This window comes from Python bivittatus, unplaced genomic scaffold (assembly GCF_059951505.1).
Source record: "Python bivittatus isolate LINGU-HERP-01145 unplaced genomic scaffold, Pbiv_v1 ctg000590_np1212, whole genome shotgun sequence".
Taxonomy (NCBI): domain Eukaryota; kingdom Metazoa; phylum Chordata; class Lepidosauria; order Squamata; family Pythonidae; genus Python; species Python bivittatus.
This window is the reverse complement of record NW_028277086.1, coordinates 25,431,204-25,453,524: the sequence shown is the minus strand read 5'-3', so window position 1 is coordinate 25,453,524 and position 22,321 is coordinate 25,431,204. Positions and strand designations below refer to the sequence as shown.

Sequence of the window (22,321 nt, the reverse complement as noted above, 5' to 3'; positions counted from 1 at the left end):
ACAGCAACCGGGACTGCAAGGATTGCCGTCGCAGTTTACGACTGCATCACTTAGTGATGGATATTCCGGTCCAACTGCCATCCTATGTTGAGAACTACCTATATGCTCAAACCTCATGGAGAAAACTGAGAGAGTTATGCACACCCATTCTATATGAAGTAGTACATGGATTTAATAATGGCTCTTTTATTTATTCATCTTGGTAGGCCAGAGGAAAATACTCTCCTTTTACTAGCTGATTTGTCTCCAGACATTTCTAGACGGATTGCTACATTATGGTCCATATTTATTCCTGTTAGGAGGTTATTGTTAAAGGGGTATTTTTCTTCTCTTTTGTTATACTGCTCTCTAAGTTATGCTAAAGATTATTCAGTTTAGTTAATTGTTCAAGAATTTTATTTTCCCTTCACTTCTGTGTTGAATGTCTTCCTGATTACAGTATGTGCAAAGCATAATTGACAGTTGCTCTTAGATTATAATTAAAGTTTATACTACTACTCATACACTGTTCATCAAAAAAGACATAGTGGTCTGATTCATGCCTAACAGTGGGCCATAAACCACAATTTAAAAGCTACAATGGTTGGGTTCACATATCATGCCACTCCAAAGCCAACACAATATGTATGACTTAGGAAGATGTTGAAGCTGAGTCACTGTCGTATACACTGCTGTTGTCCTTGTGAACCACTATTCCATCTTTCCTTGATGCTAATTTGCAGAGAATATTTTAGCTAAAAAAAATCATCCTGTACCAAAGAAATCTGTTCTGTCCCTCAAAGTTAATACCACAATGGCAGTACTGTCAGTTGCCTCTCTGATTTAACATATAAATAAAACTTCCTTGACTGGAATGAAGGATAAGGTATGCCTTAGTTTTGAGGCAGAAACTTGAATCATAACCCTCTTTTATAGTGCTCCTGTACTAGTATTAAAAGTGGAATCTTCATAAAACTAGCATACATCTATTTTCATATATTTATTTCAATTATTACATTTATATTTATATTGGGCTTCTAAGAATGTAGTCCAAAAAACATTAAAAAGTAAGTTCTCTTGAGCAGTTACCAGAGAGTAAATACTAATGAACTCAGTGTTTATTTTTCTTACTAGACACGTGTATGAATTCTCTATCAGTGTATTCAAGGGACAGGCATTCTCTTAATATGACCACAGTTTTGCCAGCACTGTTTGTTTATTTATTTATTTTTAAAAAGTAATTTGGGGTAATTTGTACAGCAATAATGATACTGTAATGAACTTATGCATTTATGAATTTTCTATGAAAGCATGAATACCTTCCATTAGAGATTATGCACATTCTCCCATACTTAAAGAAAACTGATGTGTGCAACAGATACAGTACTAATCTTCCTTTTTTCCTGTCATTATTACTGATCTCCCATTACTCCTGTGATCAATTTATAGCTGATAATGGCAGGAATAAATGTTTATTTTTACATCTAATAAATGGCAGGAATAAATATTTATCTTTACATCTAGCCTTGCATAGGTTAATGTCACAGTTTATATGAAATATAACAAAGAAAACAGCCAAAATCATAGTATTTACTTATTTATTCCACATTTAATCAACACAATGTTTTGTATGTGTGTGAGAAAGCAAAGAGCAAAAAAAAAAAAAAAAAAGACACAGATTGTAAATTTTTATAGCTCTTACCAATTGGGCCTTGGACATCCTATTCTCCGTGATGTATCCTTACAGATAAGCAGACAGTTACATGGACATCTAACATACTTTTTCCCTGAAGGAGGGTTTTTGATTGGCTACACAAACAAAAAAAAGAAATCACATACATGTTGATTGTCAAAATAAAAAAAAAACTTACAATGATTAGAAACAGAGCAACAGAAATGATACAGCTTTAGTTAAAAGTGAGATTTAATTTAATTTCAATTATTGGTACTATTTTAAAATTCAAAGTTACATATAAAAGTGACAGTGGCTATTACGTATTTATTAATAAGATGCCTTTCATAGTACTGTATTATCTTCCTCCATCCTCCCGAAAGAGGATACAACGTTTCATTAAAAATATAACCAGAGAATGGTTATCATACAATTAAACAACACAATATACAACATAAACAGAGATGAAGCCATAAATTTCAGCAGTTACTACAAACAGAATCCTATTAATGTTTACTTATTTAATTTTACAGACAAAGGCCTCAAGAACCAGTATACTATAAAATATATTTATTTATTTATTTAAGACTTCCAAGAGTCAAGCTCACAAACTGCTTCAAGAAAATAGCTCCATGAGTGTTGGACCAATTTTGAGAAATGCCCAAGCTGAATTTCAAGAATTGATGAGTGGTTTTTGTCTCTTAAGCCAGAAACATCTGGCCAGGCAATATTTGGGAAAACACTGAAAAGAAGTGGGATAACAATGACATGGGTAAACTGGTGAATACGTCAATGATCAGGTTTAAGAACCTTTCAAAAACCTAACTACATTATAAAGAAGAAACTTTATGCAAAGGGTTAAGAAACTATGGCATGATTGGTCTTTAACTGTTAACATTCAAAAGCTATCTTATGTTTCTGTATCTGGTTTCTGTCAATCCTATCTGTTTAATACGATTTGTATCTTGTTTTTCCTTGCTAAAGAGACTCATGTGAGATATAGTAAAACCCAAGAACAATGTAATACAGTATAACAAACGAATTATTCCCTGCAACCAAAATATCAAGGAAGATTCAAATGCATACTTTTATGTTTGGCTCTGGCTTTCTAATAATTTAAATTATTTTCTAATATTCTAATGATTTAAGTTTTCTTCAGTAATTAACAGAATGGTGTAAATATTTTCAATACAATTGAAATAAAAAATCAAAGAAGAAAACGCAACAGAGGAAAAAATAGGGTTATTCTGCTAAAAGAGAATTTTGAACAAACTATGTACACACATACACACACACATACATAGTTTGTTCAAAATTTATTTAGGCTAACTAGTTTAGAGCGTAACAAACACTGGACTAGAACAGGACCACAACTTGCACTATCATTGGCTACACTGTTTGCCATTTCTTAGATCACTGTCTGACTACAGAACTTAAATTCTCGTGCAGCAACTGAAGCCAATTATCATTCTTCTTCCTGAGTCATACTGAAGATATTCTTTCTTTAGGAACTACCTATTCCCCAATCATTCCTTCCTTTTTGTTTTCTTTCCCCATGTTCCCCCAAATTCACGCATTATCCCCCCAAATGAAGAAAAATCCCCCTTTTATTTAGCTAAATCCATCTATAGTATACAGAAATTGTCTGATGAAAACAACGTCCTCTGTGCCCCTACCTTCTGCTACAACCTGATGAGCCCATTGCTGCTGCAATCTGAGGAGCCACCAATCACAGCTAACAGAGAATACACCTGTCACAGCTAACACCCCTTGCACTCTCAGAATATGGAACAGAAGGAGAGATGGAACTCATTCAAGACCTAATCAGATCACAGAACTACAGGCATCGGGGGTGGGGGATTATGGAAAGGAAAAATGACAAAAACACCACCTCTTTTGTACATATGTTGTGATACTGCACATACATACGAAGTGGCAGAGTTTATGTGGTGTAACAAAAATGCTAGATCCTGCACAGATCTAGTCTTTACAAATGCAGTTCCTATGAAATCAACTGCAGGCCAAACCCTTGATTTACACATTCCTGGACAGAACTGATATACAAAAAAATCACTAATTACTGAAATATATCTTACATTAGCTGTCTTCACAAAGAAGAAGAGTAAGATCAAAAGCCAATCCTCTTACTGCAAGGCTAAACAACACTGAAGCTACCATTTCCTACTAAAAGTATAACCATGGCTGTTCTCGCACTAGTGATCCTTGTAATGGCATGTTGCATTCTTGGCTGCCATACAAAGGCCCAGTAAAGCATGTTATAGAGTGAGAAGCCTGTAAAGCCATTTACCGTAGCTTCATTGCAGTCTGTGCACTTGACCACATGTTGGTGAAGCTTCCCTTCCAAATTGATTAGCGACTGGCACACACGGCAATTTATTACAGGAACACCATTGGCATCTGGGCTAGCGATGGCAGTGTAAGGTGGCGGGAGTTCTGCTACAGAAAGAAAAGACATGTTGGGTCAAAGCATCTAAAAACCATTCACACAATGAATTCAGAATAGCTCATGTGCCCTTGCAGCTAATTCAATTGTCCTTTCATTTAAAGAACCATCCACCTTAACACTCAAGCCACATTGTTTCAGAATTCATTTCTTGAGTGGACTTGTAAAAAAGCCAGAAATTTCTGAGTTCAAATACATATAATGATACAAAGAATTTTAAAGATCAACATTCAGTTGAAATCAGAACTTTTCTTGCTGGGATTAATGGACAGCCAATTAGATAAGACCCATGGAAGATTATTTTTATGTATGATCACTGCTGTGAGACTATTTTATGTGCAAAAATGGACTCTGAAATACCCACAATGGAGGAATAGTTAATGAAGATGACAGAACTAGCAGAGATGACAAAATTAACTTGTTTGATTAGAGAATGATCAACAACTATATTTATCAGTGACTAGAAGTCCCTTATGAACTTTTTGATAAAAGAGAAAAATGAACTTGAGATTTTTTGAATATTAGAAAGGGTAGCTTATGGAAAGAAATAAATTATGATGTAACTTTAGAGAGAAAGGGCAAAATATAAATGTATTTATAACCATTGTCAAGAAGATCAGAAGTTGCTTCTTTATAATCTCTCCTTTCCTTTTCTTCTTTTCCTTTTCTATTTCTATTTTCTTCTTTCGCTATTTATGTTTTTTCTTTATTTTCTTTATTTTTTTTATGTTTTTTACTTTGTTAAAAATTTCTTCAATGAAAATTATTTTTTAAAAAAGGATTCATTTTTTGAATATTAGAAAGGGTAGCTTATGGAAAGAAATAAATTATGATGTAACTTTAGAGAGAAAGGGCAAAATATAAATGTATTTATAACCATTGTCAAGAAGATCAGAAGTTGCTTCTTTATAATCTCTCCTTTCCTTTTCTTCTTTTCTTCTTTTCCTTTTCTATTTCTATTTTCTTCTTTCGCTATTTATGTTTTTTCTTTATTTTCTTTATTTTTTTTATGTTTTTTACTTTGTTAAAAATTTCTTCAATGAAAATTATTTTTTAAAAAAGGATTCATTCCTTGACATAGTGTGAAGAAAAAATGCATGTCCAAAAGGGACAGGCATGGTGCAACTCTTATCATTTTGACAGAAGCATTGGATCCTGGGAAGTACATACAATCCTGAGCAGCTCCTGACTCAAAAACCCAACTACGGACTCTGGAAATACCCTAGAGAAGGAGCCCAGAGTCATCCAGAGCAAGATCCAAGATGATCCCTGCTAGCTGGGAAAGGAAGACTGTTAAGGACTGGGGTGGATGATGCATCCAGTATAGTGATTAAGATGCTGGATTAGGAATGGGGAGACCCAAGTTTAGTCTACCTTCAGCCCCAGAAGCTCACTGGGTGACTTTGGGCCAGCTACTTTCTCTCAGCCCATCTCATTTCACAAGGCTGAACAGAGCGTTTAGTCAGTGAGATAAAGCTAGAATTAGTATAGCTTGTGTCCATTCTATCCCTTGGCTGTCCAGGATCAGATTGCTTCCCATGGCCACTGTTCATAAAGGGGTTGGGTTCACATGCCTTCTTTACCTTGTTTAATGAAGGCAGAGGTCAGTGATTTAACCTGGATTATACTGTATATGCCAAGCATGCTATAATTTCTCCCTCATTATAGTCTCAGGCCACTAAATTCTGCATAAAGTTCTCAGAAGCACAAGCAAACTTATGTGAAGCATCAAAAGGAGCTGCTCATATGCAATGTTTCAGTTGTTACGTTTACAAGCAACAGTTTTTACAAGACATTTAAAACATCCAAGATATGCAATCTGAGAAGGCTAAAAAGAGCATTTTTTAACTTTGGTTATGATTCCTGAAGTCTAATTTTTTACTAAAACTCTGAGAGAGAGACAGAGAGAGAAAGAGATGTTAAAAATTTATAGCCTCTTTTCAGCACAGCCTATAGCCATAGTATGGTTTGTTTTGGTTTGACTTAAAAAGGATGTGTGAAACCACATTTACTGTTTAGTATTATCGGTGAACAAGGCCACTCTGAAAAGCTACCATCTGTCAGAAGGCATTCAGTACCTGATACCTCTAATAAAATAAACTCCAGGCAATTCTAGCCCTGTATTGAGATCAGAATTTGAAAAACAACTGTGTCATGCCAGTTTTGCAATTCTGAAATGATAACTTGTGCCTAAATCAGGGTCTAGATCTGAAATTAATATCCTGCATCAGCATTACTCAAAGACCACAGCTTGTGTCCAGGACATAAATGATTGTAGTGAAAAACTTATTATTTCATCTATTAGCAATCACAGTGCTCAACAAGCACGCAAGTAAGCTGGTATATTATAGAATTGGAGTAACTGGCTTGCTTCCTTGGATTTCAGATGGGGGCATATGGCCAGATGATCCCCACAAAATGAGCTAAATTTCCCTTCCCAAAACTCTTTTCTACTTTTAGATATGCAGACAAAGGATTTGGACTGAGAAGGATGTGCCCATCATACACAATTCCCCTTCTACAATAGGAGAAATGGCATACAAACCAGATCTAGGCCAATTCTCAGCTCCACAGACTTGCTGAGTTCATGCATTACGCTTTCTACCTTGCGCTGAACTCAAATGTTTGCTGGCTCCTTGAAGTGTCTATTGATTAAGTTCCAAGAAAATCAGCTGGAGATCTTTGGTTTCAATCAAACCTTTCCTGGCTTGAACAGCAAGAGAGTCATGACAGTGATTTTCACAGACAGTTCCATTAAACTAAATTTGGGGAGATCCATTCCAGTCTTTGGCTCAGACTGGAAACAATGATTTCTTTCTGGGAAGAGAGTGTAAGGAAACTAAAACGTTCTCCTAGCAAATTGCCCTGCCATTTACCTCACCATGCTGTGTTTTTGGCAAAACTCCCTCCTTCCCTCTCTCTCTATATATATATTTGCACATCTGAATACATCTAGAATTTCAAGAAAGCATCCTGGACTGCAATAAAGATTTGCCATCGTGGAAATGAGGACTTGTTCGAACATGAAATGTTGCATTCTCCTTTTTTCTCCTTGGTGCACACTTGTGTGTGTACACATGAATGAACTTCATGTAGTCTCTCTCATTCACACACACATCTTCCATCACAAACACTTTCACTGTTGACTTTTCTCTGAATACCAGAGGATTTCTGGGTAAAGGGCAGGGCTACCACCATCTGAACTTGGCTGCTTGTTAACTGAGCCAGCTTGAATAATTAAACATAGTTAACATTTAAAAAGACAAGTTGGAGGGACAGGAAGCCTTGGCTCTGATAGAAGGGGGTGAGTTGCTGACTTAGAGACTGCTCACTCCATCCCATATATTGCTACAAGTTGCAAAGAATGATGGCCACCCTGAATGGCATTGAAGACAACAGCTTCATTTAGCTTTATCACACAAAAGCAGATAATAAACTCAGGCAAAAGATTCATCCAAAACTAAGGATCTTGTGATAATCATTTCAAAATGAAATAAGCCTTTGGAGAGGCTCCAATAGCACTTCAAAGGAGTTCACTGGGAGAAACCAGTAAATGTAAGTTACACTGATCCTAGTATTATACATCAAGATTTGCCCCTACTTTGCAAAGATAAGCATTTATATTGTCAGACAGCATACAGCTGTGGAATGTTTCTTCCTATTTCCTAGTCATTTCCAGAAGGCCTCAGTTTTGCAAGCCTCTCGTGTCCTTAGAGCAATAAGGTTCAATCCATTTTTTTTGTACTGGTGTTTAAAGAGATTTATAGCCCCTTCTTGATGTCAATCAGCCATATTTCCAGATATGAGACATAAGGTGAACAATTCAGTGAAGTGAAAAAGAAAACAGAACTAACTTTCTCTCTCTCTCCCCCTCTCTCTCTCTCACAAATTTATATAGCTGCCTATCTCACAAGAAATGACTCTGGACAGCGTACAATAATCAAATAAATACATATATATTTGTATATATATTTATATACAATACATATATAAAAACAAGCATTTAAAAATATAAAAAGTCAACATTAAAAGTAAATGATGGCTGGTGTGGGTCTTCTTCAAGACTTCAAGACCACGGCCACACAGCCTGGAAGACCCACACCAGCCATTGTATGCCGGCCGTGAAAGCCTTCGACAATACATTAAAAGTAAAGATTGCTTAAAACTAAAATATATACAAACCCCATGCAGAGAGAGAGAATATATCCACCTCAATAGCAGAGCCATCTAGACATGCCTCTGGTTCCCTGGGACCTCCAGGCCTGGTGACATAACCATGTCTTGAGGGACTTCTGGAACTTCAAAAGGGATGGAGCTAACCTAATGTTGCGGGGTGGTGGTGGTGGAGAATATTCCATAAAGCTTGTACCACGGCAGAGAAGGCCCACTGCCTGGAACCCATCAAATGTAGGTCCCTGGCAGATGGTATCCACAGCATGCCCTCTCTGCTAGATCTAATGGGGTGGGCTGATATAATCGGGGAGAGACTGATAATAAGATAATAATCAGATAATAATCAGATAATCCAGTCCCATGCCATGAATCTACCTTTTACCTTAGATCCACGTAAGTCCTGTGTGGAACATTTTCCCGATAGCAAGTAAAGGACAATAAGGATTTATTTAGCACTTCAAGAAATATGGCAGATGTGCTATTATAAAACCTGTATTCTCCTTGGTTTCATACTCACAAAAGCCAAGGCTGATCCACAGAATATTACACCCATTTTCATTTAAGCTTTCTTTCCCCAGGAACATTTGTTTTTATTCAGACACAATATACTGAACATAATCCCTGCTCTGCAACTGGAAAAGACCAAACCAGACTTGGTTTTGCTCCTTTCAAATTAGAAAGATGCTCAATTATTGTAACACAGCTAAAGAAAATCTACACCTGCAACTCCTCCCACTTGTTTGGATCTATGGCCTGTTAGTTCTGCATGGTGCGCCTTGAATCCTAATCATCATGAGGAAAATGGAAAGAAGGTGGGGAAAAAAGGGACAGGAGAAACCGCCTCTGCCATAGTTCCAGTTTTAATGGAAGAGCTTTCTCCATCAGAGCACCAAGCCACAATGTAAAAATGATAGGCATCGTGACATCATTGTGCAAATGATACAATTATGCACTTGCACCATAACATATGTTGCAAATACATAAATTCTGTTATTTGCATGATAATGTCATGATGCTCATGTCAACATCACCCCCTCACACACATACATCCATGCAAACTTTCCCCCTGTGGATAGCCTCTGTGTCCCATTTCCAAATGTGCCAGGTGTCTATCAGAAATGGTTACTTATCTGCCAAGGAACTAATCTAGTTGAAGAATTGAGCTGAAATCCTACATGACTACCAACAGCAACAAAAAAGTCAGTATTTTTTTTTTCAGCTAGCAGAGTCACTGCAACCCTTCTTTTAAATCTCTTAATGCCTCGGGGGTCCCTTAAGAGCCCTGCTTCAGTCAACCCCTAAATACATTATGAGAGAATTAAACAAGGAGGAGCAGTCAAGCATAGAGAGCAGGTGTTTTTGGCAGCTACAGCTGGCATCCACTTCAGGAAAATGAGAGAAGGAAAGGAAATTGGAGCTGCCTGGTTTCCATCTGGAAGGGTGGTGGAGGGACTAAATTGTTCTTGCCCCTTCTGGGATGTGTGAAGGGAGATACTCTCCCCATTACCTCCATTGCCCTTGCGTTGAGTGGATTATGAGACAGAATGTTATCAAGAGACTAGAACTTGGACAAAATAGGTTTAAGGAAACCAGGACCAGAATGACTGCTTGAAGCTACTGTACTCCCCCTACCCCAAGGAATGTGAAATAAATGGCCCGAAAGAGCTAGGAAATAGCTTAATCTGCCTCCCTCTTCCTCTTTATTTTGAGATTTCTGGAACCCCCTGGCAACAACTGCCGAACACTGACCCTGTTTTCTGCTGTTTTAAGGGAAGAAATGCATGAGACTTAGGTTAAAGCCCTAAACTAGATTTATGTTTTAAACTTAAGAAATCCAGAAAACTTTGATCCTGCTCACACACATAACCCATCATGTCTACTTTGCATCATTATTCCATCCACTGTGGACCTTCCCCTTGCCACAAGGCAGGAATTGTGTCCCAAAAGGTTGCCTACTTCCAAAATAATGAAGCCACCACTGAAAAGCAAGGGGATACTCTCATAGTGAAAGGCTGTGCTTCAGCTGAAGTGTGTAAGCATGCTAGGTACAAAAGTGTAAAAAGAAACAAAAGACAAAGTGTGGTTTTACAGGAAAAAAGAGACAATGACACATGTGCTGCTGAGCTAGGGATTATAAATTGAAAATATTTAAGAATACTGCTTTATCTCTAGATATCCCCCCTACACACACACAGACACACACACCCCGATACACAATAGGCCCCAACTCTGTTTGCTCTTAAGACTGGGCTTTTCCGCCAAGCATTTGGGTTCAGCTGAGTGGAGTCCCCTTTTGGTTATTTTTACTGTTGTGTGCAGTCACCATTTTATATTTTGAATTTCATATTTATATAGCATGTATGTTCAATATTACTGTATGTAGTTCTTTGGGTTTATTGTTTGTTTTCCTGTTGTACGCCACCCAGAGTCACATTGTTTGAGTTGGTCGGCCTTATAAATCCAGTAAATCAATCAATAAAATGAATAAATATCTGATATCTCTATACAATGCCCAGTTAGTATATTTGGGAATAAATCCAAGTAGTACAATACATTCCCAGGGATATTTTGACCAAAGGCAATTAACCCAGTAAACCCAAGCTTTCAGGCCAGACACAGCAATAAATTTCAGTGCTCCAGAAACTTAACCCCTGCATTCAGCAACCAAGTAGCAGAAGAAGCTTCTTCGCAGACTTGATCCTGCTAGATATATTGTTTTATTGCAGACAAGAAAGTCATGATATCTACTCAGGAAAACTGCCTCCCTCAAAAGACAGGAATCAAGGCAGACTATCCCAATGCTTCTCAACCTCAGCCCCTTTAAGATTGTGGAATTCAACTCCCAGAATTCCCTAACTAGTATACTGGCTGGGGAATTCTGGGAGTTGAAGTTCACACATCTTAAAGGGGCTGAGGTTGAGAAACACTGGACTATCTGACCTTCTCCTGATCTGCCTCACCAGGGTCAGCCCTTATACTAATTCAATGATGCATCTAGCTATATGATACCAGTACCAGCTGTGGCTACTGTGCTTAATACATATAAATATTTCACAATGAGAGTTGTAGAGCACTGAATGTGCCCAGAAACTATGGTCTTTCTGCTAAGAAAACTCATTCACTATCCATACATCCATGAATGCAGAAACAGCTTGGGGGGGGGGAGTGGTTGAATGTTATTACTGAATTTAAATCTAAGCATTCCCTCATTTAGAAATGAAGTTTCAGCAAATTATAATAATAATTATTAATAGTAAATTCATATTCCATCATTCTGCTTTAAAATTGTGCCAAAACTGAATAACTAACAACGCACACAGAAGACTGGGCCAATTTTTAACATGGTACCTTATTAAAATTATCAAAACCTAAAATGGCTCTTTTCTTTGAAATTAAGACTTTTTAGATATATAGACAAAGAGGCTGGTTTAATCTGAACCAGGAATCGTCAAGGGCTTCACACTGCACCTGTTTCAATGTCATGGCTCAGATTCCATAATGAGAAAAGCCTTTGTGCAGAGAACCTCAACGAAGGGGGGGGGGGGAAGCAAAAAAACAAAAAACAAAAAACTACCTCTATGTAACTGTAATTAAAACAACTATCTTCCAGGTTTGGGGTACAGGATCTTGTTGCAGGAGATAGACTTAAGTGTCACTCCTAGCTTATCTAGGAGCCCACCTGTGGAATAATATTTGGGAACCTAACATTCCACACTCCTCAAAATTTAAAATTTAAGGGCAGCTTACTGTTTCTTCATACCTTTGGCCATGAAGCAGCCAAGCTTGATGAATTAAACTGCACTTATAATTGGAACAGTGATCACAAAATTCCATAGCATGTGTTTACACACAGGTAACAAAACTGAAGTAGCCAGCCTTAAAAAATCCTAATATATATAGCTCAAGTGCAAGCCGACCCTCAACTAAGCAAGAAGTAGGTGTGCTTCAATACAGACATAATCTCAGGGTATAATTCACCAATGTTCCTACGTATAGAATCAGTACAGACGATAAAGAGACAGCAACTATTCCACCCAGTGACCTGATAAAGGTTGTTGTACTGTATCCTTGCCAAGAATATATTTTCAATGATTTTGATCACTGGCTTTAATCTCTATTGCCTGGCAAATCATTTAAAGATTACTCTGTGCTCATTACAGTGGGGAACAAAAATCATCTGGACAGTCATAAACCATACCTTTTTTTAACCCTCTCACAAAAAGCGTTAAGCCATCAAGCATGTTCAGCAAGCTACAGTGGCTAGATGTGCACAACATACTAAGCTACACCCAAACACATTATAGCTTTGTGCAAAGCATGATCTCATTGTCAGCCCTTCAAAGTAGGCCAGGCCAAGAAACAGGCACAGTAAGGATACCAGAAATTCTGTTCATTGTAGTTATGTATATAATAGCAGAATCTTGAAAGCCTGTCCAAGCTCCTCTATGTTCCATGTTACACTAAACAAAATAAAGGGGATTATTTTGAGTTTCTTCCTCATTCTTTCCTCTTTTTCTGGACTCTGCAATCTTTTCTGCAAGTCCCCCCTTAACAGCTTGGTCATTCCTTAACAGCTTGGTCATTCTGCAGCTCATTCCTGAAGATCAACCCTACATTCCTCCATACCCAGTCACCAAATCCACTCATTACTAGGACTGTATGAAGTTTCATTTCAAACCTTAATTTGAAGGTGATTTGACTGAATCATTTCTTCAAATCAAAATGACAAATTTATTTGAAGCATCAAATCAAATTGTGCATTGTTGAATTATTGTGAAGGACTTCGTGCACTGTTTTACTAAACTGAATCTTATCAGTTCAATTTGATGATTTCAATCAACTTGATTTTTCAAGTCAAATCCCAAATTCAAACTGAATCATTGATTGAGACTGTAATCTGCTTGATCCACACAATCTATTAGTAGTAGTCCCATTCTCATGGTACCAAACCTGTAGCTATCAGCAGGATCTCTAAACAAAAGAAAGCCTTGAACAAGGCCTTTCCTAACACAAGGCAGAACTAATTATATCTACAGCAGCACTTGAAAAGAGATAATGGGTTGACATTTATTTGTCCATTTCCACACACTTTCATTAAAATATCAGCAACCTCATTATTAGGATGCACAAAGATAATGCTGCTATAATCAAAGCAAACAGAAGCTCCAAATAATTAGAAATAATGACAGAAAAACCCTGCCATCAACCAGGATGTTGTCTTGTAAATGAAGGAAGCATTTGCAAGCTGTCCTTTGCTGAAAAGAAAGACCATTCTACCAGTCCTACAGAAACCATCTTCAGTATAATGGATGGCAAAGCTTTTCTTCTGGGTATAGAAAGAAAAGGACAATGGTCAGGGGAAAGTCATAACATTCAAGACCATAGGAAGACAAGACTCATTACAGATATCTATCCAGGAAGCAATCTTTAGGCTAGTCACTTGGGCTTGCTTTCAAAAATGTTTAAAAATTAAGTCGAACTTTAAATCTTCAGGTAGAAATGCCCATAGAACATACCTCTTAATAGCCAGCTCTAGCTAGTAATAAAAAATACAAGCTGATGTATTATCCTCCAGATATTGCTACAGTATGTACAAATCCTACAACTGTAGCAATCAGGTTGGAGTAATGGAAGTTGTAATCCAAGGGCATCTGGAAGCTACAGATTGCTCACTCCCAGGGTGATGGATGGGGCATTAAAAGGATTATAATAATAGCAGTAGCCAACATTGGCTGTTCTCAAAAAGAAAAAGCTAAGCATGGGCATTCCTAGTTAGTACTTGGATGAGAGGCCATTGAGAAATATCAGGGCTGCCAGGAAGTTCATATGGATTCGTTTATAAAATTCATTGACCATTTCCACCGAAAAAGACTCTAAGTGATATACAAGACAACAGTATACAAACCAGTGCAGTATAACAGAATAATAAATATCCATAGCAGCAAGAAACCATTCATCTATCTGTGCCAACAATCATAACTACTCAGTATCTGAAGACATTTTGAAACAGCCAAGTGTTAACAAGCTTTTCAAAGACCATGAGAATGGGATCCACTCTTGCTTTAGCTGGCAAGTTATCCCAAAACAGGGGAGCTCCACAGAGAACAACCACTTTCCTGCATCCTACCATCACACCAGATGGTGGGTGGGGATCATCAGGAGATACCCTCTGCTCATTTAGACTGGATAGGCAGAATCTATCTGAGAAACATAGTTAACAGATATCTAGGCCCTGAGCCATATAGGACTTTACTAGTGCTAATCCCACAAGTACACAAGCTACTGCATTTTGTACCAGTTGAGCTTTCCAGGGTGTCTTCAAGGGCACCCTATGTAAAATGAATTACAGTAACTGAAATGAGAAATGATAAGATCATGAGGGACCTTCTTCAGCACCTTCTGTTCTAGGTAATTCTGCAACTTGCAAACTAGCTAAAGCTGGGCAAAGGTCTTTCAGTGCATGGCCTCCACCAGGAGCCATGAGTCCAGGAGTTGTGAACTCGCTCTCAATGGGGGAATACAACACTGTCAAAAGTCAAAGTTGTTATAATTTCAGAATCAGGGTGCTACTGAAGAAATAGCCACTCTGTCTTGCTTGAGTTGAGTGGGAGTCTGTTTATCCTCATTCAGATGCCAATAGCCTCCTGACATTGGTTCAGGATTTCCACTGCATTTGGACTGCCCATTTGGACATGTATAATTAAGTATCATCAGCATACTGGTGATAACTGAACCAAAACTGATGGATGACCTCTCCCAGAGATTTCATGTAAATACTAAACAGGATGAGGAAAAGAACTGAGTTTTGGGGCACCCATAGTGTGAAACTGTGATCTGACTTCTTTCTTTCTGCAACCAATGATTGGGCTACCACTCAGGAAGGGTGGAAAACACTGTAAATGGTTATTTCCAATTTCCAACTCTTATGCGTAGGCCAGAAGGATATCATGGTCACTGAAGTCCACTGAGAGATCCAGCAGAGCAAGGATGGCTACCCTCTCCCCTGCAAGACCTGTTATAGGTTTTTCATGAGAATGACCAATGCAGTTTTAGTCAAATGCTCAGACCCATGGAGATGAGCTTAACTTGAAGGAGACGTTATGTACCCTATTATATGGTGATGTATCAAGTTGGAGAAGACTGTGATAGACAATCCCCAACTCATTTTATCTAGCGGCTTTGTATAAGTGCCAGAATGGTGCAATACCAAGAATGGTACAATACCAAAAGAGAGAATGCTTCATATCTATCTTGGCAACAGAAGGCAGAACTTTATCAATAAAATTTAAGTTCTTTTCAAAGAGCTATAAATCTTAGGAATATTCACAGTGCTTCAATAACAGTTATATAAAACAAATATTTTAATTCAAATACAGTTTTATATTTCCATACTGAAACTCCATACACTCTTGATTTAGAGACTTTGATGGCTTTAAATTTAACTTGTCCAACTGAAGTCAAGTAGGCTTCAACTAAGAATGATGCAATCCAGTGCCTTGAATCAAATGCTGAGATAAATGATATAGTCTGTATATATTATTCAATATATTAAATATTTTCTAACGTATCATCTAATCAATATATGCTAACATCATTATATAAGTCATGGTTGCTATAGGCAAGTCTGAAAGGATGAAAACACAAAGGATGCAACTCAAAGATGTATAGACCAACATGTACTTTGATAAGCCATACAAGTCTTCACTTTCCATGACATAAACAAGGATGCCTGGTCACCACGTATTACAGTTTCCAGTAATTCATAAATTGATGGATGTATATTTTAGCTTTTAGTGACAAAGAATTATCTTTGTATTTTTCATTGTGCTATGCATGCTTTTTTCTTCCCAATTTTGTTTTAGAATGGATTTTTTAAAAATCCAATCCATAAATTTTGGATTCAGTTTATCAAAAGTATTTAACATTTTGTTTATACATAGTATATGAAAAGATTTCCTCCCTTCCCAGTATACTTCTAAATTGAGATGAACTTTCAGTATTTATTGTTGCCTTGTATTAAATTATGAAACCATCTGAGTTTTGTTTTGACTAAAATATTTACTTATCAGATATCCAAATCCTAACAATCAAGGCCAGAAGGGTTTTGATCACTTCTATCTATTGAAGGCTGTTTATGTTTTCATTTAAGTTATCTTAAATTAAGTACCATCGGATATCATAGAACACTCCTAGGTGCTAGAACTTCCTGCAAGAATGCCTACATTTTATTTCGGCAGATTTAAATTATTGCTTTTAATGAATTGTGTTGATCTTAAAAAATATCATCTATCCGGACCCTGGAAGCACGCCTTCTCTGTAGCAGTGCTTGCCTTCGGCAACAAGGTTCCCCCCAAGATCCAGATGGCCCCTACTCTGCTTTTGTTTAGAAGAGCCATGAAGATCTGGCTCTTAGCGAGGGAGAGTGAAACCCCTTGCTTCATCGCATCTGTCATTTATCTTCATCTTTTAACTTTTATTGATTTTCTTGTAATTTCTTTGACTGTTGTGAGCTGCCCAGAGTTGTTGAGTCTGGCGACATACAAGTTTAATTGATAACAATGATGGTGATGATCTTATGAGCTTGATATTGAGAACCATGCATTAAAGGCCTTGGAAACCAGTCCCTGGAGACATGGAACTGAGTTTTACTAGGAAGAACATCTTTTGAGCTACCAGGGGGAGGTTGTACATTCCTGTTTCTATTTTCTTTAATTCTTCAAGTTCTACCTTATGCTCAGGTTTCAAATAATTAACATTTGCTCTGTAGATATACCCAAATGGGAATTCATTTTGTGTTATGACAATAAAAAGCTCTGACTGATAATTAATCATTATCAGGCTTTGCTTCTAGAAAGTTCAGGGCATTTTGAACTTTCTTGCCAGGGAGAAGCACATGGGCAAAGTCACATGGACTGCAATAAGCAAAGGCTTTTTATAGCCAGCAACTGTCTTTCTGGGCTGCGGAACAAATTAGGGCAAGACAGAAAAGTTAGAGCAAAACGGCATGAAAAACAAAAATGGAAAAATATCAAAGAGGAAGAAGAAATAATCTCCTTAGAGCATTCCAAGATTCTGTATGTTTCCCTCAAAAGTCTCATGAGGTTTTATATTTCCAATCTCAATTACCCCAACTTCAAGAATGGGAGTGTGAGAGCATCCAGGAGTAAAATATGGCTTTTATCTGGTCCTTTACTGATTTCTTCTTTGTTATCCTTTTAACTTGGAGAGGGAGACTGAGAAGGCATTTGATTCTTCACAGGTTCCTAACCAAAGGAAGAAAACCACTGACTAGATTGAATAAACATCATATAGACAGTGAAATGTTATATATTTTTATTAAGAAGTCAGTCCCAGGAATTCCATGAGACTTTCTCATGTACTACACCTGATACACAAATCTGAACCTCTATTCAAAAAATAGATGAAGCATCTGTGGAAAACTTACCTTAAGTAAACAATTTTAATGGCCACTTTTCTGGGTGATTTAAATAATTGTTAGCCAAAGTGAAAATCACTCCATCTTGCTTATAATAATAAATGAATATAATTATTTACGTTAACTTCACTTCTAATTAAAGAGGCAGATCACTGTTCAACAGCCCCATGTTTATGGAATTAGCCTGTTTTATCTCTGCTTTATGGGCTAAAGCAGGGTTCCTCAACCCTGGCAACTTTGCTGGCTGGGGAACTATGGAAATTGAAATCCACCCGTCTTAAAGTCGCCAAGGTTGAGGAACCCTGAGCTAAAGCATATACATGCAAACACAAATCAATGAGTCTTCACATCTAAGATAAAATATAGTTGCTGATGCTGATCACATGGGGTCTTCTGGCTTTCTGGACTTGTAATGACCGATCCTGCCTGAGACTGTTGTTGGTTCTACAACATGCTGTGCTAAAATGTGCTTTACTAGTTTGCTGTTCTGTACCATCCCAGAGCATATGATAAATTTATGATTCTGCACGTTCTATAAATGAACCCTGGTCATTGGGCGGATCATAAATTCAACTGCTCATAGGTTAGCAACAAACTAATGTGGAGGAACCACTTAGGAGCAAAACACCAGATTTGGGGGGATTCTCTTTTGAGCAAACATGGGTGAGATTAAGCTACACGGATTTAAACAAGAGAACAGAAGTTACATGCAAGTACTAGCCCTCCATCTCCTTCTCTTCCCCATCACTTTTACACACTATCACTGAGTGTGATCAAAGTACTATGGTCATAGTGGCAGAGGACAATTCTGGAAAATAGGACCCAGAATACAAAGGAGTTTCACGAGCATATGTGGAGTTCTTTTCTCAGGGCCCAGAACCCAGGAACCCCCACCTAGCTGGGAATTGGAACAACGCTGAGAAACAGCCTTAAGCCTGGCGATAGCTTGATTAGAAGGCTTCTCACCACAAATACGCTCACGTCAAAAGGCACGCCCCCAACCGTGTGGAGGCCCTTCAACACCCTTTTAATCTTCGCCGGCCCCTGGAATTCTGCGTCTCTGCTTCTTATCTCGCGGATCGTAAAGCAAGCGCCCCCGCCCGCTCTTCTCTGGTCCCTAGCCAGAAGCCGGGCGGGCTTCTACATTAAAGGGGGGGGGGGGATATGCATTATTTCCACCACCACCCCTTCTTGGCAATTGCGTACCTGACCTTGTTTTCTCTAGAGAAGCCCCTGATTCAGCAGAATTGGGGGGGGAGGAGGAGGGAGGCGCAGAGAACCAGGCAAATGGAAAGGCTTAGGAGCTCAAGCCTCGCTTCAAGGACACGGGAAATGCGTCCCCGCCCCCTTTCGCCAGTGCCCCCCACTCCGATCCCCAATTCTTCCCTTCCCATTAACAAAGCAGCCAGGAAGGATGCGCCCCCCTCCCTCCCCCGCGCCCCCCTTCCTCCCCCGAAATTCACTCCCCAGCGCGTCTCCAGCTGCCCAAAACTGGGCGCTGACACGAAACCCTGGAAACGGTTCTCCCCGCGGCCTGGTAACCGGCCCACCGAATCATGCCCCGCGACCCAAGCGCGTCCAGTAACTCCCCCGCCGCCCCCGCTCCTCCTTCCCCATCGAACTTGGCAGCGACGCCGAGAAGCAGAGGGGGAGTTCGGGGCCAACGTGCTGGCCAGGGAGGAAAAACCGCGGCGAGGAGCGTCAGAGATGAGCGCGCTTCGCTTTACCTCTCGGGCTGCCGTCTGGGAAATACGGCGGGGCCGTCGGGGTGACATTGCCCGAACTGGGCGCTGACAGCAGCGGGGACCGTTCATTCACCCCGTCAGCAGCCATGACTATCGCACTAACGGGGGAGCGAAGAGAAGCGGCCGACGTCCTTTCAGCCCCGCTGCGCCAATGTGCGCGTCGCCAAGCGGCGGAGAGCGGGGGAGGGAAGGCGCCGGGCGGAGCGCAGTCCAAGGGGGAGGGATGGGAAAACGGCTGCCTGCCTGTTTGGAAGGTACAAGTTAATCAATGGAAAGGGGGGCGGACTCTGAGGCATCGCTTCTGCCTCGCTTCAGTAGCTGGAAGTTGGGCGGGGAGATACGCACTTAGAAAATATAGCCATGGCTGAATGCGCGCCCGGTTCTCGCATATTATTATCGGTGGTGGTGGTCGCAAAGTCAGCCAGATATTTAGACTGGATATTATTATTATTATTATTATTATTATTATTATTATTATTATTATTATTATTATTATTTTAAAAGCTTGCAACACCCTCTTGGAAGGAGACGTTTCTCCATCCATTTCACATCAGGACGAGATGCCTCTCCAAGGTGACAATTCCTTCCTGTGAGAAGCAGAACAGGAATACTGTATGTGCTAAACGTTTCAAAAATACTTCTGGCTTTGCCTGACACTTTTACCCTTTATCGAATTAACCCGATTTTCTGGAGTCCCTGAGCTATAACCCAACCACAGAGGTTGGGATGGCACACCATGCTAAGCTAAACTGATGGACGGCTAGTGTGGGGTTCAGTGGGTTGTGCAAATGCAGCCATTGCTTTTCATCCCATTTGAATATAACTGCTTAGGTAACTGATTAATGAAGTCTGCACAGTTAAATCCAATCAGGGCAGGATTGGCTGGGGGGAGGACGTAATCCATACATGTAACACCCCCACCAGTAATATAGAGTTCTCCATTGCTCAACTTTGTGAACCAACAGAAGCAAACCCACAAGGCTTCTGCCAGCCCCCAGTGCTGCCAGTCTGGCCTGGGTGGTGTCCCCATTTCTTGTATAGAGAGAGCTTCCCTCTCCCACCTTCTCAATATCACCAGCAAGCAATCCATCCCCAATCCCAGCACTGAGATGGTTTCGACAGGTGGACAGGCTTAGCATCTCTTAGAATTCTCCCCACTTTTGCCTTCTGCCTCTCCAACCTGTGGATCAACTCCGTAGGCTGTGAGAGTTGGCAGGGAAAGGGGAGAGGGGGAATCTGCTAGGACTCTGAACTACTCTCCAGCTTAGAGACCTGGCTCAGCCCAAACAACTGACAGCACAGACCACAACTGTTGGACGGGTGTGCAAGCCAGTTCTCCCTCTCTGCTGCTTCACAGAGCCACCCCATGGTGCTCATCTATTGTTCCAGCAGCTTTTGAGAATTATTTTAGTGCTCTACTTGAATAGGTTTAACCCATATTCAGCAGCAGCCTGAACAATAACTGACAAGTGTGATGGAGGGGTTGCACCTTGAAGTGGTAGAGTTATACTTGTCTCTCCCGCTTGATTATGCAGCCCCCCGAATGACCGCTTCAGGTCAGCTGGTGTTCTCTCTGATCCAGGTCTCCAAACTAGGGATCAGCTAGAGATTTGTTACGTACAGGGAAGAGCCTGTTTTAGAAGAACACGTTGTCTTGCTGCCCAAAGCAGAATGGATGGAGCAAGTCCTAGAAAAACTGCACAGTCCTAATATGCGATAAACATGCAATCATTGATCAAAAAGCTGAAACAATGTTTCCTACTGGTGGAAGCCAAGCTCTATACCAGTGTTTCTCAACCTAGTTCAACTTTAAGGTATGTGGAGCTTGCTGGCTGGGGAATTCTGGGAGTTGAAGTCCACATATCTTAAAGTTGACAAGGTTGAGAAACACTGCTCTATACAGTTGATAAAAACTAGGTATGCAAGCACTTGAGTTTCTTTTTCCTGAGTCCACACAAGCGTTTGTAGCAAGCTGAAATTTCATTAAAATGATGAGTGTGCTTATAATGGCACAATGCAAGCCCCATATCTTATGTACTTGTAGCTAAGGTTATGATATAAATATAAAAAAGTAGAATTTGTGTCATGACATTGCAATGCATGTTTTATAATTTGCCCTGCCCCCTTTCCACCTATGTGAGTCCATTGTAATTATGACTACATAGGTTGCCTAGGTTCACTATTGGTTGTGTCATAAAGAAGCCCAAATCAAATAACTTTGAAGTGGCATGTGTTCTGCCTATTAAAATGACAGACCAGTAAAAGTTTGGCCACATGAACAGGTTGGAAGGAGCACTTTCACTTTTGCAGTAGACTTCTACATAAATGGCTGGACTTCTTAGAGACTAGATCAGGCTTGATCAGAGTTGAGGAACTTAGATTCTTTGAGATAATGGCTGAACTACAACTACCCACATCCATCACTATTGGCTATGCTGGATAGATGGTCAGCTAGGAAAAATTCTCATTTTAAAATCTACTCATTGAATGGTCTACTTCTTCAAGTCAGAATATCTTGAAAAATTACTGCACCATTTTCCTTATGCACAATTTCTTTATTGGAGCCCCTGGAACACTTCTGTAGGCAACTGGGCCAAGGCTGCAGTTGTGCCAAGGAGCTGAAAACGCAGGAGGCAAGAGAGCTCATCTCTCCAGGATACATATGGAAAGAGGTGGCCTTGAACTGCTAAAATGGATGGGACATATAGAAAAGCAGGGTGAAGGTGAAGTGGAGGAAGAGATCTGTGTGAATAATTCATTTCACTGTAATAGTCAGTGGGTGAATAACCTAGACAACAGAGAAACTGAAAGAAACCTGGCTGAAGGGTCTGTTGAAAGATGCTGCTGATTGC

General features: G+C 39.5%; 1 protein-coding gene across 2 annotated transcripts in view; it reads right to left on the bottom strand.

Moving 5' to 3' along the window:
* PIP4P2 (phosphatidylinositol-4,5-bisphosphate 4-phosphatase 2) overlaps window positions 1-19,649 on the bottom strand; it is a 33,163-nt gene extending 13,514 nt beyond the window's left edge. The window contains exons 1-3 of one of the 2 annotated variants that reach the window (XM_007430000.3): window positions 19,452-19,649; window positions 3,960-4,108; window positions 1,682-1,788 (exon numbers count right to left, since the gene is read on the bottom strand). In XM_007430000.3, the coding sequence (XP_007430062.2) occupies window positions 1,682-1,788; window positions 3,960-4,108; window positions 19,452-19,557 (362 nt within the window). In that variant the 5' untranslated portion in view covers window positions 19,558-19,649. The remainder of the gene's footprint in view (window positions 1-1,681; window positions 1,789-3,959; window positions 4,109-19,451) is intronic. The other variant, XM_025167805.2, reaches the window with a different exon arrangement.
* Between the last annotated feature and the right edge of the window lie 2,672 nt (window positions 19,650-22,321).